This window comes from Drosophila miranda, chromosome XR (genome assembly GCF_003369915.1).
Source record: "Drosophila miranda strain MSH22 chromosome XR, D.miranda_PacBio2.1, whole genome shotgun sequence".
Classification (NCBI taxonomy): domain Eukaryota; kingdom Metazoa; phylum Arthropoda; class Insecta; order Diptera; family Drosophilidae; genus Drosophila; species Drosophila miranda.
Genome location: NC_046674.1, coordinates 36,225,591 through 36,241,061, shown reverse-complemented (window position 1 = coordinate 36,241,061; position 15,471 = coordinate 36,225,591). Strand labels below are relative to the sequence as shown.

Genomic DNA, 15,471 nt, shown 5'->3' with positions numbered 1-15,471 from the left:
AGAAAGTCCCTTGAGGCTTCTGTGGCTTCCTGACATACAGTCAGCACAACATTTATTCGGACACCCGTTTATTTCAAATTTCTTTAGAAATAACTTGAAACGTATATAACTTTAACAAACAATTTTTATTTCGTTATGAACATGGATTTTACTAATACTAATTTCAAACCTAAAAACAAAAAAAAAACCCTTGGGATTTGCTGAAAAAAAAAATAGGAAACATAACTTCTTAACTGGTTTAATATTTATATTTTACTTACATATGTCAGCTTTTTCTACTTTTATATATTTAGATAAAACTGCACGGGAGCTCAAAATATTATATTCATTTATGTGCACATATCTGTGGATACTGGTGATATGGGTCTTGACTTATATATGTTTTAATTTACACAGGGTCACACGCGATCCGCGCCGACGAAACTATCTATTGAACATTAAGTAAGTTGTATAGTCGACAATTAAATCTTGTAAAGAAATGTATTTTAAAGTCCAGACAGTCGGTATGACCAGAATGTGTTACACATAAGTCAGCGGAAGGAGCTAGACAGCACTTGTATTCAGGAAAAGTCCCGTACACGTACTGTTGAACGGCAATCCATCAAGGCCAAGCCGTTACATGTAGAAAACCTGAGAGTTTTCTTCGGATCCAAAGCGGCGCTAAAGCATATAAATTTCATGGTCGAGTGGTATGTATGATGTGGAGCTCATTCAATTTGACATTATTGCTGTTTTAGGTACCAAATTTTGAGCGTTTGCGGGGAAAATGGAGCTGGCAAAACAGTGTTGATAAAAGCAATTCTAGGCAGCATAAGTGTCTTTAATAACCAGCCCAGCGAACATGAATACTGTATTCAAACCGCCTATAGTGCTCAGGTTGATGAAATATTGGATCCGCTGACGGTATTAGAATCTATTGAAATGGTGCTGACAATTCGTGGGTTAAAAAATGTAAATCTGAAAAACTCGGCACTGGCTTTGTGCAGGATCTTTGACTTATACAATTTTCGGTTATTTTCGCTTACCTCATGCAGTCTTGGTGTACTAAAGCGTTTAAGTATTGCAATAGCTCTAACTGGCTATGCTGATTTAATCTTGCTGGACGACCCTTTTTCCCACCTGGATATAATCAGCCAAAACAATATTCATCATTTGATAGAAGCGATATGCAGACAAGGCTACTCAGTGGTCTACACTTGCTCTAACTTGAACTCCCAAGCCGTTCCGCGCATTGCTACAATTAGTAACTCAAATATGACCGCTATTGGTGAGCGGCAGGAGCTGTTGGGAATGAATTTAACATACTACGTCGTCGAAGCACAAATCGATATTCAAAGGCTTTCAGAGCATAAATCACTAAAGGAGGGGCTCTACCGAAGATCAAAATTTAATAGAAGTAATCCTAATGTTGACGGAACTGTCCAGACTTGGCCTACAGTAGTGCACCCTAAGTCTGAGAATGAACACACAATTCATTTTATGATGTGCCGTATAATTGAAAAAATATTTCCACATGCGATTGTTAAGTAAGTAAATAAAATATAGTTTTTGAGCAAATTTAAACTCCCCAATTACAGGACAGCGAGTATTCAGACGGCATGTTTTTGGCTATCCAATCATTTGTACTCTATGTCGCAGATAGTTAATACGCTCGAAAAAAATAAACACATTTTGTACTCTTTCTCAATTGCTCCACCAGCTGTAAGCTCCAAACACCTTCATATTGCTTCTTATTCGATTTCTGAAGACTATGAAATAAAAGGCTAATTATTTTACTCGGCATTCAAAGTATATTATATTTGTGTAGATGTATGTAACAAAAATAAGCATTTCCGACCCCATAAAGTACACTGAGCGACAAAATGAAATCTTTTGAATCTAGTCACAAGTTCCGACTTACAATTTCAAATTCGTTCGTTCTCTTTCGTAGATCAGACGCGTTTTTGTTTTGCGCTCCGCATATTTTCCCTTTGTTTTACATAAACAACCGGTGTTTTCCTAAATAAACATTAAATACCTTTCTAATTCACCTAATATCTGGAAATCTATTTTAGTTCGCGAGTGCATGCCTTTTGATTTGTGTTTAATTATTGAACTTAAAATTTTTCGGCGTCGGCTTGTTGTGTTTGTGTTGTTGACGTGAGTAAATTACAATGCATTACAGCTCTCGTCTCTCGTCTTGTAGCTTTTGTTGTTTTATCACTCTCTCGCCATCACCTCAACTTCAATAACTGTTTGTTCTCTCTTGCTCTTTAAACTTTCTGAGCAATAGCGCTCTCTGCTTAGTACCTCTCGCTATAACCGCTCTCCACTCTGCTTTCTTTTTTTACCAATTCCGCTTTGAGCGTTGTCTGTTACATTGGTCTGATACCAATTTGTTTAGTAAATAAATAAATAAGAAAAATGGAATACGCTGTGGTCTGCGCCAAAAAAAACTAAGAATCAGAACACCCACGATCAGCCGAATGTCCCCTGCTGGCTCTGCGACAGCGTAGTGCACGCAAGATGCGCTGGATTTTCTGGCCTCGTGAGTGATGCTATAGCCAAACGTAATGGGTTGCATTACAGTTGCGAGGCATGCCGTGCGGTGGAGAATGACATGGTGGCTGTTATGAGGCAGACGCGAAGGAGGCTTTAAGGAGCTGACCGTTGGCCGTAAAAAGCAATACGATCGGCTCCTAGCCATGTAATCTCAATTTGGCAGTCTGAAACTCCTGAATGAGTCTCCGAGGCGTAAAAGGTCACTCCGCGGGACTTGCAAGTGCCAACCGTCACTCAGCCGTTCGCCGCCGAAAAACTGACTCCGACCACTCCAAGTGTGCAGCAGATGATCTCGTTTGCCACTCTAAGGGAAACGAAAGCTGCTGGCAATGCAGATTCGGTATCCGAATTCATCTCCTCGGAGAATGTGCAGCCAAGTACGTCTGCAGCGTCCGTGTCCGTGGTGTCCGCAAGTTCGCTAGTTGTCCCGTCCCGATCCCACCAGTAAATAGAAGTTCCGGACCTCCGGATATTGCCACCACAGGTACTAGGCCTGTGGTGACTAAACCGCTGGTGGGAGTCCCACCAAAACGAAAAGTTTTTGTTTCACGGCTGGCCCCTGACCACACATCTAATGATGTAATTGCTTTTATTCAAAGCAAAATAAAAGCCGTGGGTTTAAAGGCGGAGAAGTTTAATTTCTCTTATGCCAGGGAGATAGCCTCGTTTAAGATAAGCATCTCCCCAACTCAATTTTACACCATTTGCTCCGCCAAATTTTGGCCGGAGCATTTGGTGGTGAAGGAGTTAAATGCTAAGAAGAAGAATAGGCCCCCCATATCCCTTACAAATCTTTCCAGTGTGCCACCCTCAAACTCAACTTCCTCTTCCTTAACTTCCCGTCTTGCTTCCGCCTTTCCAAAAAACTAACTTCTCTTCTAGTAACGTATCAGAATGTTCGAGGCTTACGTAGTAAGCTCAGCATTCTTTTCCGGGATAGTGTTGCATTTGCTTCCCACGTTATTGTGTTTACTAAAACCTGGTTAAAGCCAGACATTCTTAGTTCCGAGGTTTTGGCAGGTCGGTACACAACTTTTAGAAAGGACCGTTCGTCTCGACGTGCAGGAGGGGCTCTGATTTCAGTGGACTCTATCTTCACGTCGGAACACTTCACAGGCCAGGTTTAACCGGAACTGAAATTCCTGTGTGTAAAACTGATTCTTCCCGCTTTCACTACATTCATTTCACATTCTTCGGATATCTCTATTTATGAGCAGCATTTGTCCATTTAACTGCTGTTTCTTCCTCGCTATCAGATAAAGATCATATGATAGTTCTTGGTGACTTCAACTTGCCAGGAACTGTTTGGTCTTCGGTAAACGAGTCTAGTAACCTAGTGCCCATGTCACGAAATGACTTTGTTGATGGCTTGCTTGACCTGTCCCTGTCTCAAGTCAATCATGTGAAAAATCGCGTCGATTGCTTAATCTGTGCTTTGTATAGGATCCGACCTTAGTGTTGTTAACCCGAGCCCTGCCGCTCACTATATCTGAAGATGCCTACCATCCTACTTTCGACATGTCGCTAGATATAGGACCAACTGTATTGGATCGGTCGAGAAGGCCACCGGAACGTGTCCGTTGCTTTCGTAAAGCCGAGTTTACGAAGCTTAATAATCTAATTAGGGGTTTTGATTGGTCCGCTTTGTACTTTTGGTGGTCGTGGCACATTTTTTGATTCTTGTGTCCCGCTTTCTTGTCCGATTAGATCTGGAAAACCCCCTTGGCTTACCAAAGAGTTATCCAGCCTAAAAAACTCAAAACCAAGACTTTATACAAAATTTCATGAAGTTGGTTCTCCTACTTCTCACTCTCGCTATGTAATAGCACGGTCAAACGATACCTATTATTTCTCATTTTCTTCACATTACTTCAAGGAAATATATTTGCTAATTAATCCCTAATATTTACTAAAACTTTGTCTTTAATTCAAAATAAGTAATCATAAATGATAAAACTACCCACCACCATTTTGCCAACTGCACACGATTACGTTTTTTATACCCGATAAAAGTGGATGTGTGTAACGTCCAGAAGGAATCGTTTCCGACCCCATAAAGTATATATATTCTTGATCAGCATCAATAGCCGAGTCGATTGAGTCATGTCTGTCTGTCCGTCTGTCCGTCTGTCCGTCCCCTTCAGCGCCTAGTGCTCAAAGACTATAAGAGCTAGAGAAACGACGTTCTATATCCGGACTTCTGTGATATGTCACTGCTACTAAAATATTTCAAAACTTTGCCCCGCCCACTTCCGCCCCCACAAAAGGCGAAAATCTGTGGCATCCACAATTTCGACGTTACAGAAAAACTAAAAGCGCAGAATCGTAGAAGATGACTATATTTTCTAGAGTGCAAAATCTGAACCAGATCGTATAATTATTATAGCCAGAATCAAGAAAACAATTTCATTCTTTCTCGCTCTGTCTCTCTCTAACACACAGGTTTCATGGTCGGTTTTGCCAATTGCAAAATATGAGTCCAAGGATCTCAGAACCCATAAGAGCTAGAGCAACCAAATTTGGTATCCACACTCCTGTGATATCGGACCTTGACCGTTTCGTGTCCAAATTTCGCCACACCCCCTTCCGCCGCCCCAAAGGACGAAAATCTGGGGCATCCACAAATCTCAGAGACTATTAAGGCTAGAGTAACCAAATTTGGTATCCGCTCTTCTGTTAGATCTCACTATAAAACGTATATCTCCGAATTTCGCCCCCCCCCTTCCGCCCACACAAAGGACGAAAATCTGTTTCATCCACAATATTGCAGATTTGAGAAAACTAAAAACGCAGAATCATAGATAACGACCATATCTATCAGATTGCTGAATCTGGATCAGATCGGATCATTTTAATACCCAAAAGGAACAAATCAATTTGCACTGGCTACGCAGCGCCCGACGTCACGCTCAGACTGATTTTCTGTCTCTCTCGCACGCACTCTTGGTCGTGTCGTTTAAGATTAGCGGCGTCTGCCGGAGGAGAGCCATACTGACTAAGTATCGGGTATAACTGTAGAGTTGCGGTGTCCGCAGCAACTCACAACGTTCCCCCTCGTTTTTTCTTTTTCTCTTATTTACAAACTTTTGTAATTAGATATACGTAATTTGATAAATGTATTCGTTTAAATGCTGGTAAACTTCATTACGTTTGGTTTTCTTTGTGTTTCGTGTTCAGGGCAGCAGCAGATATTGCTGCGCACTGTACCAACTCCATGCGCTCCGGTCCCAACTCGCTCTCGCGTTCGGAGGGGCGCTCGGAAGATCGAGCTCGAAGATCACTTGCCCATCTCCAGTGGCTCCTCCGGGTCCCAGTCGTCTGGACACATATATAAATTTTAATTTTGTATTTCTTTCTTTCGGTTTGAGATTGGCGTGGCGACGGCGGACGCGGTTGATTTCTCCAAAAGAACTGCCCTTCTTCTTACAAGTAAGTTAGCTCTCAGCACACCAGTCGCTCACTGCTCGTTCTGCAACATTGTTGCGCACCCAAAACTCCGGCATCGCTGGGCAACATCCCCTGCATGACAGCCGATCCTGCGCTCTCTATGTTTCTTCGATCGATTGTGTTAACTCCTCCTTCACTTAAGTGGAAGACGTCCTCGGATTTCTTTAAGCCGTCAATTAGCACTTGGAGGTCACGTTGGCGTCTGTTTCTCGGAGCCGTTTGGTAGAGTTTCGATGAGGCATAACAGAGAAGCATAAAACGATTGCTGACAATCCGGATATTATCGGTCTTCTTACGATTCCTGTTTCCAGTTGGTCGATGTGTCGTAAGTTTTCCATACTTAACCTTTGTAAGTACGGCAAGCTCGGATCGTCTTCATGGCTTGTTATGTCGAGGAGTGTGGATACTGCTGATCCTGGAGACTTCCGCACGTAGTTCTTGAGATTTATATTATTGTTTACCTTTAACTCCGTAGAGTAGTATTGGTCTAACTATAGCTTGATATATCCATTGGACTATGCTTGGGATCATACCCCATCTTAGCCCAATAGCTTTTTTGCATGTGTAGAGTGCAGTCATTGCCTTCTTCACTCTGTCTTTGACATTCAGGTTCCAGTTAAGCTTCTTGTCAATTACCAACCCTAAGTAACTGGCACTGTCGCTAAAGGAGAGCCTGCATCCTTGTAGTATTGGAGGGTTGAGGGGCGGGACCTTGTATTTATTTGTGAATAATACGAGTTCCGTTTTTGAGGCATTTACTCCCAGACCGCGCGATTCTGTCCAATCCGACAGTTGCGCTAGCTTTGCGGTCATTAAGTCGCACAGTGTTTGTGGGTATTTCCCCGAGAAGATAATCGCAACGTCGTCCGCATAGGCCACGACTTTGCAGCCCCCGCCTTCTAGGTCACATAGAATCTTGTTGACTGCTATGTTCCACAGAAGAGGAGACAGGACACCACCTTGCGGGGTGCCTCTGCTGACATACCTTGACTGGGCGAACGATCCCATCGATGATGTCACCGTCCTGCATGTGAGCAATTGATCAATGAGCATCACCAAGTGACGGTCCACCCCCAGGTCAGTCAGGGCTTCTGTAATGGCGCCCGGTACAACGTTGTTGAAAGCTCCCTCAATATCGAGAAAGGCCATGAGTGAGTACTCTTTGTGATGCAGAGATTTCTCTACCGCTGAGATCACTTCATGAAGAGCCGTTTCCGTGGATTTTCCTTTCCGGTAGGCATGCTGTGCGCCTGACAGCAACTGAGGGTGTATAGTTGTCCTCAGTTGCAGCCCGACGAGTCTCTCAAAGGTTTTGAGGAGGAAGGACGATAGGCTGATTGGTCTAAGGTCTTTTGCAGTTGAGTGCGAGGCTTTTCCTGCTTTGGGAATGAAGACTATCTTTGCCTTAAGCCATGTTCGCGGGATTGTACCCACAGCCAGTATCTTCCTGAAGATACCTTGTAGCCAGTTGATGGCCGTATCCCCGGCCTTCTGAAGTTGGGCCGAGATTACCTGGTGTGGGCCTGGCGATTTGAACGGGTTGAAGCTGTTTATTGCCCAGCTTATGTTACGTTTTGTGAGGATGTGATCCATCGAGGTTACCGGTCTCTCTCCTGGGAGATGTACCGTCTCGATGGTTGTGCACCCTGGGAAATGCGTGTCTAGTAGAATGTGCAGGGACTCCTCACTGGAGTTAGTCCACGTGCCGTCATTCCTTTTAAGATATCCTACCGAGGGGTTAGTTTTTGAGAGAATCTTGCGTAGCCTTGCGGCCTCTGACGTTTCCTCAATTTCCGAGCAAAATTTTTGCCAAGAGGCCCTTTTTGCTTTCCTTGTTTCCTTTTATATAGTGACAGACTGATTTTGTAGTCTGCCCAGTGGCTATCCTCGTTCGCGCTTTTGGCCCTGTTGAAGAGGGTCCTGCAGCTTTTACGTAGGATGTCTATTTGTTTTGACCACCAGGGGGGTTTCTTTTTCCCCCTAGGTTTGCTAGAGGGGCATGCTGCTGCGAAGGCTTTGTTGCATGCTTCTGTGAACCTGTACACTAGGCGATCTAGGTCGTCTTTTGTGTCCGGGTATGATGGTGCTTTGGAGGGGAGTAAGTCCTCCAGGGCTGAGCTATATTTTTCCCAGTTGGCTTTCCTGGGATTAATATAGTCCTTAGGTTTCGGACACTCGGGGGATAGTGTGGTCTCGATGTATCTGTGGTCAGAGAAAGAGTGGTCATCAAGGACTTGCCAACTCTTGACTATGTCTAACAGGTTGGGAGACACTAAGGTGATGTCAATAACCTCCTGTCGATTTTTAATTATAAAAGTGGGGTCGTTGCCCCGATTACAAATAAATAGATTTGAGTTAAGGATGAAGCTGAAAAGTGACTCACCCCTTACATTTGTGTTCGAGCTCCCCCATTGAGTGTGGTGAGCGTTGGCATCGCAACCTATTAATAGGTCTATCCGACCTCTCGCTGTCGCTGGCTAGTTTGCGAACAAGGTCGTTGGGAGGATCGTTTTCCTCATGAGCCATGTAGGACGACATCAGCCTTAGATGTGTCCCTTTCAGCTCTAGGCTTGCCGCCGTGTTGTCGCTGTCGCTATAATTATGGAGCAGAAAGATATTAAGGTGCTTTCTGGCGAGAATGCAGGTGCGGGTTTTACCTTCATGTTGAGCTACAATTATCTTGTACTCCTTCGACCCTAGTCCACAAACCTTGTCTCCCACTATCCAAGGTTTCTGGATCAGAACTACGTCTGCTCCGCTCTCTTCGAGGCGGAGTATAAGAGCAGCGGATGCTGCTTTACAGTGGTGGAGATTGATCTGAAGGAGCCTCAAGGACATCCTTAGTGTTCTCCACCACTGTAATGTCGGCATCTGGATCGTCCTCGACTTCCTCGTGGCAACACATCGCCTCGAAGTCGCATCTCAGCGTGCCATCGGTGGAGTAGCCCTCTGGGTCTGTCTCTGTGTGATCGTCGGGTGCTTCGATCTCCGAGGCAGCGTCCTGCTCGACTGGCTTGTACTGGTTTGTGGGGCCCTGTGTCGTCTCAACTTTGACCACCTTCCAATCCGCTGTTGGGAGGTGGGGGTTGCATCTTTGCAACATTTCTAGGATGCGTTCCGGCTCCTTCATGGAGGCGGGCACCCAGACTCTCGCCCTTGGTCTACTGGGCACTTCGCTCCAGTCTACAGCGACGAGCTTCGCCCCTGGGTAGACTTCCCCGACTTGCGCTACCGCTGCTTTGTACAGCTGTACGGAGCGCTCGTCTTCACAGGCCACGATTTTTATGCAGCCCTGGTACCAGCCCATGTCTTTGCAGACGGGGGGGGTCCAGGCTGCTTTTCCAGCAGCTCGAAGCAGCGGTCGGCCAGTGCCGCCTCCACCCACTTCCACTGGTTCTTAGGGATTCGGGAGTCTGCGCTGCCTTTGTCCAGGACGCCAATCAGCGTCCTTTCTCTGGCAATCTCCGCGAACGATGTGTTCGGCAGTACTCTGGAGCGCTTCGGTGTTGGCCCAGGAGTCTCTTGCGAGCGCTGCCTTTTTGGCTGAGGGGCTTCCTGCTTCGGTGCTTCCTTGCCAAAGTTCGGCAGCACATTCGAGGCCCACTCAACCTTCTTTATCCATTTGTCCGTCGGGCTGGACATCTGGCTTGCGTTCTGCCGACGGAGTATATTGCCAGCACTCCTTCTATCGGCATATGTAAAAGATTTGGCTTGGACACTAGTAGATGGTGACTCATCACCCGCCACTTTACCAGCAGGCAGAGCAGCCGCAGGATTGCATAGCCACTCTGCCAAGGTATCGGTTTTGGGAGCCAATTCACCACCCACCCCGACACCGGGATGGGACCCCTTTGGGCTCTCCCTAGCATCTTCCGCCGCGCAGGTTTTCACTGCTGATTTGCGGGTTGGGCCAGGCCTTTGGGCCGCTGCCTTCCCCTGTTTGGGATTGCTCCCTGTTGGCATTTTGTTTGTTTTTCATATCTTCCACTCTTTTCCCACGAGCTGCAGAGAAGGGGTACGGTCCGTCCGGGCAGAGATCCACGTTGCCCGGATAAGGCATACTTAGAACAGGGCGCTGCCAAGTCCCTGAGCTCTCCGTTAACGACTGGGCTAGTTTTATATACCGGGCCCCCAGCCAGGCTGACTCTCGGCACAGGTCGAATAACACTCTTAGTCCGGCCCGGTGTGAGCTGAATGTGGGGGTTGGGATGTGGGTAGGTAGTGTGTAGGGATAGGGGAGTGTGTGAGCTACTTATACGAGGCGGCACCACAAGCGCATCGTCAGTGTTGCTACTTCGCGAACACCCGCTGGCTGTCCGGGGCTGCCTATTTTCGGTACTCTCCCTAGGGATGTTCGCTTATTCGCAGCTGACCTACCTATATGACCTGTATATAGGTAGGTCGTTCGCTATCCGCAACCTGCGACCCGTCCGGTGGCCTCAGCTAGGCCCCCTTTGAGCCACCTCACGAGCTCATCAGACCAGAATCCTCGAATATTAGTCTAACAGCTATCTTTCCTGCATGCTCGCGTAACAGCCTTCTTCTGGTGTCCCACGGGCCACTTTACGGTGCAGTAATTGCATCGCCTCTTGAAAGATGCAGTCATTGCATGTCAACGTTCACAAATATGAGTTTAGGGTTATCTTAGATTTCTGGGAGAAGTGGATGTGTGTAACACCACAGATTGCCGAGTCTGGATCAGTTCGGCTGCGCTGCGACTTCCACGTGCTTACTCATTCCCTCTCTCTATCTTTCTCTCACTCTTCCTCATGCAGTGTGCACCCATTAGTGGTGCGGAGCAGAATAAAACGGCTGGTGTTGGTGTGAGAATAGAAAAAAAGTGACAGATGTAAAAAAATTTAAAAAAAAATGTATACAGATGAAATCCAATAAATGTTGTTGCCAAAAAATCAGTTCGTCCTTTTAGCGAACAACGGTACCAAACGACATATAAAATGTATTTTATAAATTACATAAATCATAAGATACATATGTTCTGACTAAGTATCGGGTATAAAAGTAGAGCAGCGGCCTTTGCCACGGCTCACAATGTTCCCGCTTGTTTATACGTTAAAACGAATGGACAAATCCAATGGCCGACAAATGGGTTGTCACGTTGTGTACTGAAAATAGGTTGTCTTGGCACAGAGTTGTTGGAGCAGAAAATATATTCTTTTCAAAATATAACCTTCCTAAATAGTAGAAAAACGTCTCTGTCTCCATTTCCCAATCCGACATATGAATCGTACATAACATAACAACTGGTGTCAGAGGAGGACCAGCCAGCGGTCCCGACGCAGTTCATCGTTCAGATCACACGTCTAAATGAGCGAATTCGGCTAGTGGAAAATTATCTCGAAGATCAGCTCTAATCCGTAAACTAAAAGTGGGTGTTCCTGTTAGCAGAATGGCAGCAGGTTACCCGAAATTCGCTACTCCTAGCTATGATGGCACAGCATTTGGCGTTTTCATGACACAATTCGAAATGTCAGCGTCGAGAAATAGTTGGACGGAAGCCGACCACGCGCCCGCTTTGGATCTTTCCTTGAAGTCTGCTGCAATCGATTCCCGGCGCAGATAAATTGAACGGAGAGTCCCTTTAAGAGTTCGCAACGGACATAGAGCGACTGTCATGGCTGACTTAAGTGAAAACGGTGACAATGGGTGCGTGAGGAAGACTAACGTATCATACAAAGAAATGACACAGTAAATGATCGACGCTACAGTCCAGACCGAAACTACGTCAAAATTCCGTTCTGTTCAGCTTGAAGAATATTCTTGCAAACGCAAGACCAGTAGAACATAATTAAGTAAAAATAAGCGGAAACTGATGCAAGCATGCATATATGTACGACGCTAAGTCCTCGGATGTCCGGTAAGAGTAAGAGACCCAAAAAAAGCAGAATAGATTGCCAGAGTTGTCATTTATTTATGAATTATAAATTGTCTGCTAATAATGGATTAAGATTTTAAAAGACCTAACTAAATTCAGGTGACTGTAAGTATTAAGTGCTATAATTGTTCAAAAATGAACACATTATTGTACACGTTCATTTAAGAAAAGAAAGCTCGATCTATAAAGAGTCTGGCGATAATAGGTTAGGTAGAGGAGGCTGCCAGGCTCGCTTGGAGCTAGTCGCACTTGGGCCGGTTTCGGCCCGTTGCGATAACGCTTGGGATCTTTCTCTTCCTGCGTTGTGAGACTTCATGTCAGCAATTATCCCATCCAGATGCTCCCACAAAGTTAACGATCTTCCTGGGACATAGTGTAGACATCTCCGAAGCCACTTGAGGAGACAAAGGGACGAAATGGCTTTCAGCTTTCAGCAATCAGATCAGCCGACAATGTACGCACCTGCAAGCTGATTCTGCCTGAAAAAAGCTCTCAGATCAAGTGAGCTTTCAGCTCCAATTTCAGCGCCATTTTCAGCTCCGCTTTCAGCTACAGTGTACGCGAGCCCTAACACAGTCGTATTGCGTTTGTCGTCTCCCTCTCCGTGTCTGACGCTTTGTGTTTGTGTTTTTCGTGTTCGTTTTGTGTTTGTTTTTTAGCGAAGGCCGTTTGTTCGTTGTTGTTGTTGTATTGATCTACGTTATTGTTTTTGCTACTTGATGAGTATTAGTTTCGACTTAACATCATCGTTCAAGCATTTTCCTCGATTAATCTCACCTTTTTTATATTTCTCTTACCTCATCTTTTCATAATGATTACTTATTGTGCTAAACGCTCCCGCTCGGCTGCCACACGGCGGTCTCAACTGGACCTGTTGGTATTGCAGAGCTATTGAGAACGACATGCGGGTTTTTATTAGAAAGACTCATACTGAATTCGCTGCGCTCAACTGCGGATTCAAAATGCTACAGGATAAGTTTCTAGCGATGGAGTCTCATTTCAAAAACCTTAAAATTTTGACTGAGTCGCCAAAGCAAAAGAAGGTTACCAATTATTTGCCAAACTCTAATCCGGTCGTTTCTTTTCCAGTCCCGGGATCACCTGCACCCCCATCTCGATCACCGTCACCAATAAATTTTGATGCAATGCATCTTTGGTCTATTGCACCGTTGCACCGACGGCGACGGCGGCCTCATCTGCAGTCTCTCCTGCAGTCGCACCTGCCCTCCGGCGCCCGTGTCTGACCAGGATGTCCGACCGAAAGTCAACGAGGAAGCCGTCGCAAGCGCCGCTGTGGCCCTATCTAAAGCCGCTAACGCTGCTGTCCGGAGGGATGTTGAGCCTCCTTCAACCTCAACTCCCATAACTGCTTTCCCAACTAACACCTCTACGTCCATTGTTCCCGTCTCAACAAATAATTCTGTGACCCCTCTATCTGTTCTTACAGCGGTTGCTCCTCTAAAACCTATTTTCGTCTCTCGACTAATGGCATCGTCTACGGAGGTCATGGTCCGAAACTTCATATTGTCTAAACTCAACATATGTATATAATTCTGCGGGTCTTGTAGTTACCAAATTTAACTTCAAGGTCAAGCGAAAAATCTCCTCTTTTAAAATTCTCGTCCCGGATAAGCATGTCCATAGTTTGCTTTACCCCTTTTCCGGGACGGTGCATACGATTTGTCACCTGTTTACAAATCATACCACTAGCCCTGAACATCGAGTTGGTATTCTTCCAATTCCATCTCCGTGTGCTACACCTTCTGTAGCAAAAAACTAGTTTCTCCTGGTACGGTAGAGATTGCCTATCAGAAGGTTCGTGGTTTGGGCAGCAAACTCAACAAGTTACATACTGATAGGCCGATATTATCGCTTTCTTCGAAACATGGCTCAATCTCTTATTCCGGGGTTTTTATAGAAAAACTTAATATATATAGATCAGATCGTCCATCTCGTGGTGGCGGTGTCCTGATTGCTGTCCGTTCTGACATAACTTTTTTCTGTTGAAACTCATAGCAATATTGAAATAATAGTAGCTAAACTTCGACTCTTCTAGATAAATTTATATATATCGTGCTCTTACATCCCACCGTCCTCTGAATTTTCATGCTCCACGCAGCCCATTTTCAAACTGTTGCGCGCCAACTTAGAGAGTCCGATTGTCTTATCGTCCTTGGAGATTTTAATCTTTCTCCATCCGAAGACTCCAAACACCTGTTCCCATTCATGCAACACGATTTCGTTGATTCTCTGCCCGACTCATCATTGGCTCAGGTAAACGGCATATGCAATAGCATAGGTAGGATTTTAGACCTTGTCTTAACTACCGACTCAACGAACGAAATTAGCAAGCAAGCAAGCAGGTCGTGCACAACATACAGAGAAACAAAATCGTGAAAAACTCGAGTGATACACAATTATTTATTAAACAGATTGTTTTTTTTTTCACATCATAAACTGTGTCCGCATTGAAAGACAGCAATTGTCGGTGGAAATAATTGAAGGTAATACTACAACGCCAATTTTAATAAATTACAGTGGAATATATTTGTTATTGGTTGTGTTGTGGAAGAAGAATATTGTTCTGAACCACTCTCAGTAAACCAGCATTTGATCAGTTCGGAGTCACTGAAATAATAACGTAGCCATACCTATTAAAACGTTGCAAGCAGTGCAGACAGCAAAGCGATTGGCAACGCATAGTAAAAGAGTCGGCAAAGAAGTATATCAATCCGTTAATAAAGCAGTATTTCAAAATAAGCAACGCAGTTTAAACCTCTGTCAAGCAGTACCATATCAAAACGTCTGAGAGAACAATCTGGAACTTATCTCAAGGGTTCGAAGAGTTCTGAAGAAATACCAGATAATATACAGAACTAAACTAATCACGGAAAATACGCAAAAGTCTGAGGGTGTATTGCAGGCCAAAGAGGAAAATTTCACAGCTATGTCCAATCAAGTTCTTGGTATGGCAAAAGATGTGAAGAGACTTACTAAACGTGTCCTGCAATTGGAAAAGGCGGGTGAGGTAATCCACAAAATGTAACAGCAGATTATCAAACTCAAAAATGAGGTACACGGTATGCAAGAAATACGTGCGCATGTTCGAAAACTAAGCACAGAATGTGTTGAGCGCGCCAAAGCGGACATTGCCTGTGATCTCCGTATTCATGGAATACCCTTTAAAGAAGGTGAAATGTTGAAGGTCCGATTCAACAAGATGTGCTTTGCCCTTAAGCTAACACACCTCCCAAGGGTGAAAGACATCTTAATGATCCGACGGAGAACTGACGGAACATCTGTTGATCCAGTGATAATCCTGCGACTAGAGAGTGTGAGAGAGAAGGCGGCGTTGTTGCGAGCTGTTGGCAACTATCGCATGGAATCAAAAAACTGTTATCACTGGACCTAATGGAATCCGACTCGCATGCTGCGTTTTATATTAATGAGCAGCTGTCTAAAGAGAATCTGGCTGTTTTCAAAGAGGCGATGAAAATGAAAAAAGGAAAAGCACTATCGGCTGTTTTCACTCGTCGGGCGATCGTGCATGTTAATAAGCATCCAGCTGGAGAGATTTTTAGAGTGGAGAC

At 44.9% G+C, this 15,471-nt stretch overlaps 1 protein-coding gene across 1 annotated transcript; it reads left to right on the top strand.

Moving 5' to 3' along the window:
- Positions 1–299: 299 nt before the first annotated feature.
- On the top strand, positions 300–1,774 carry LOC117186144 (zinc import ATP-binding protein ZnuC-like). The gene is made up of 4 exons (XM_033386321.1): positions 300–441; positions 492–689; positions 738–1,526; positions 1,578–1,774. Exons 1-4 carry the CDS (start codon positions 332–334, stop codon positions 1,765–1,767), a joined length of 1,287 nt encoding a protein of 428 aa, XP_033242212.1. The 5' UTR covers positions 300–331; the 3' UTR covers positions 1,768–1,774.
- Positions 1,775–15,471: the final 13,697 nt, after the last annotated feature.

What these genes read in the sequence shown, in the direction of transcription:
- LOC117186144 (XM_033386321.1), top strand. Translation starts at nt 332, where the DNA reads ATGTGCACATATCTGTGGATACTGGTGATATGGGTCTTGACTTATATA. An exon ending in AACTATCTATTGAACATTAA is followed by an intron (nt 442 to 491) that starts GTAAGTTGTATA and finishes TGTATTTTAAAG; the next exon opens with TCCAGACAGTCGGTATGACC. An exon ending in ATAAATTTCATGGTCGAGTG is followed by an intron (nt 690 to 737) that starts GTATGTATGATG and finishes TTGCTGTTTTAG; the next exon opens with GTACCAAATTTTGAGCGTTT.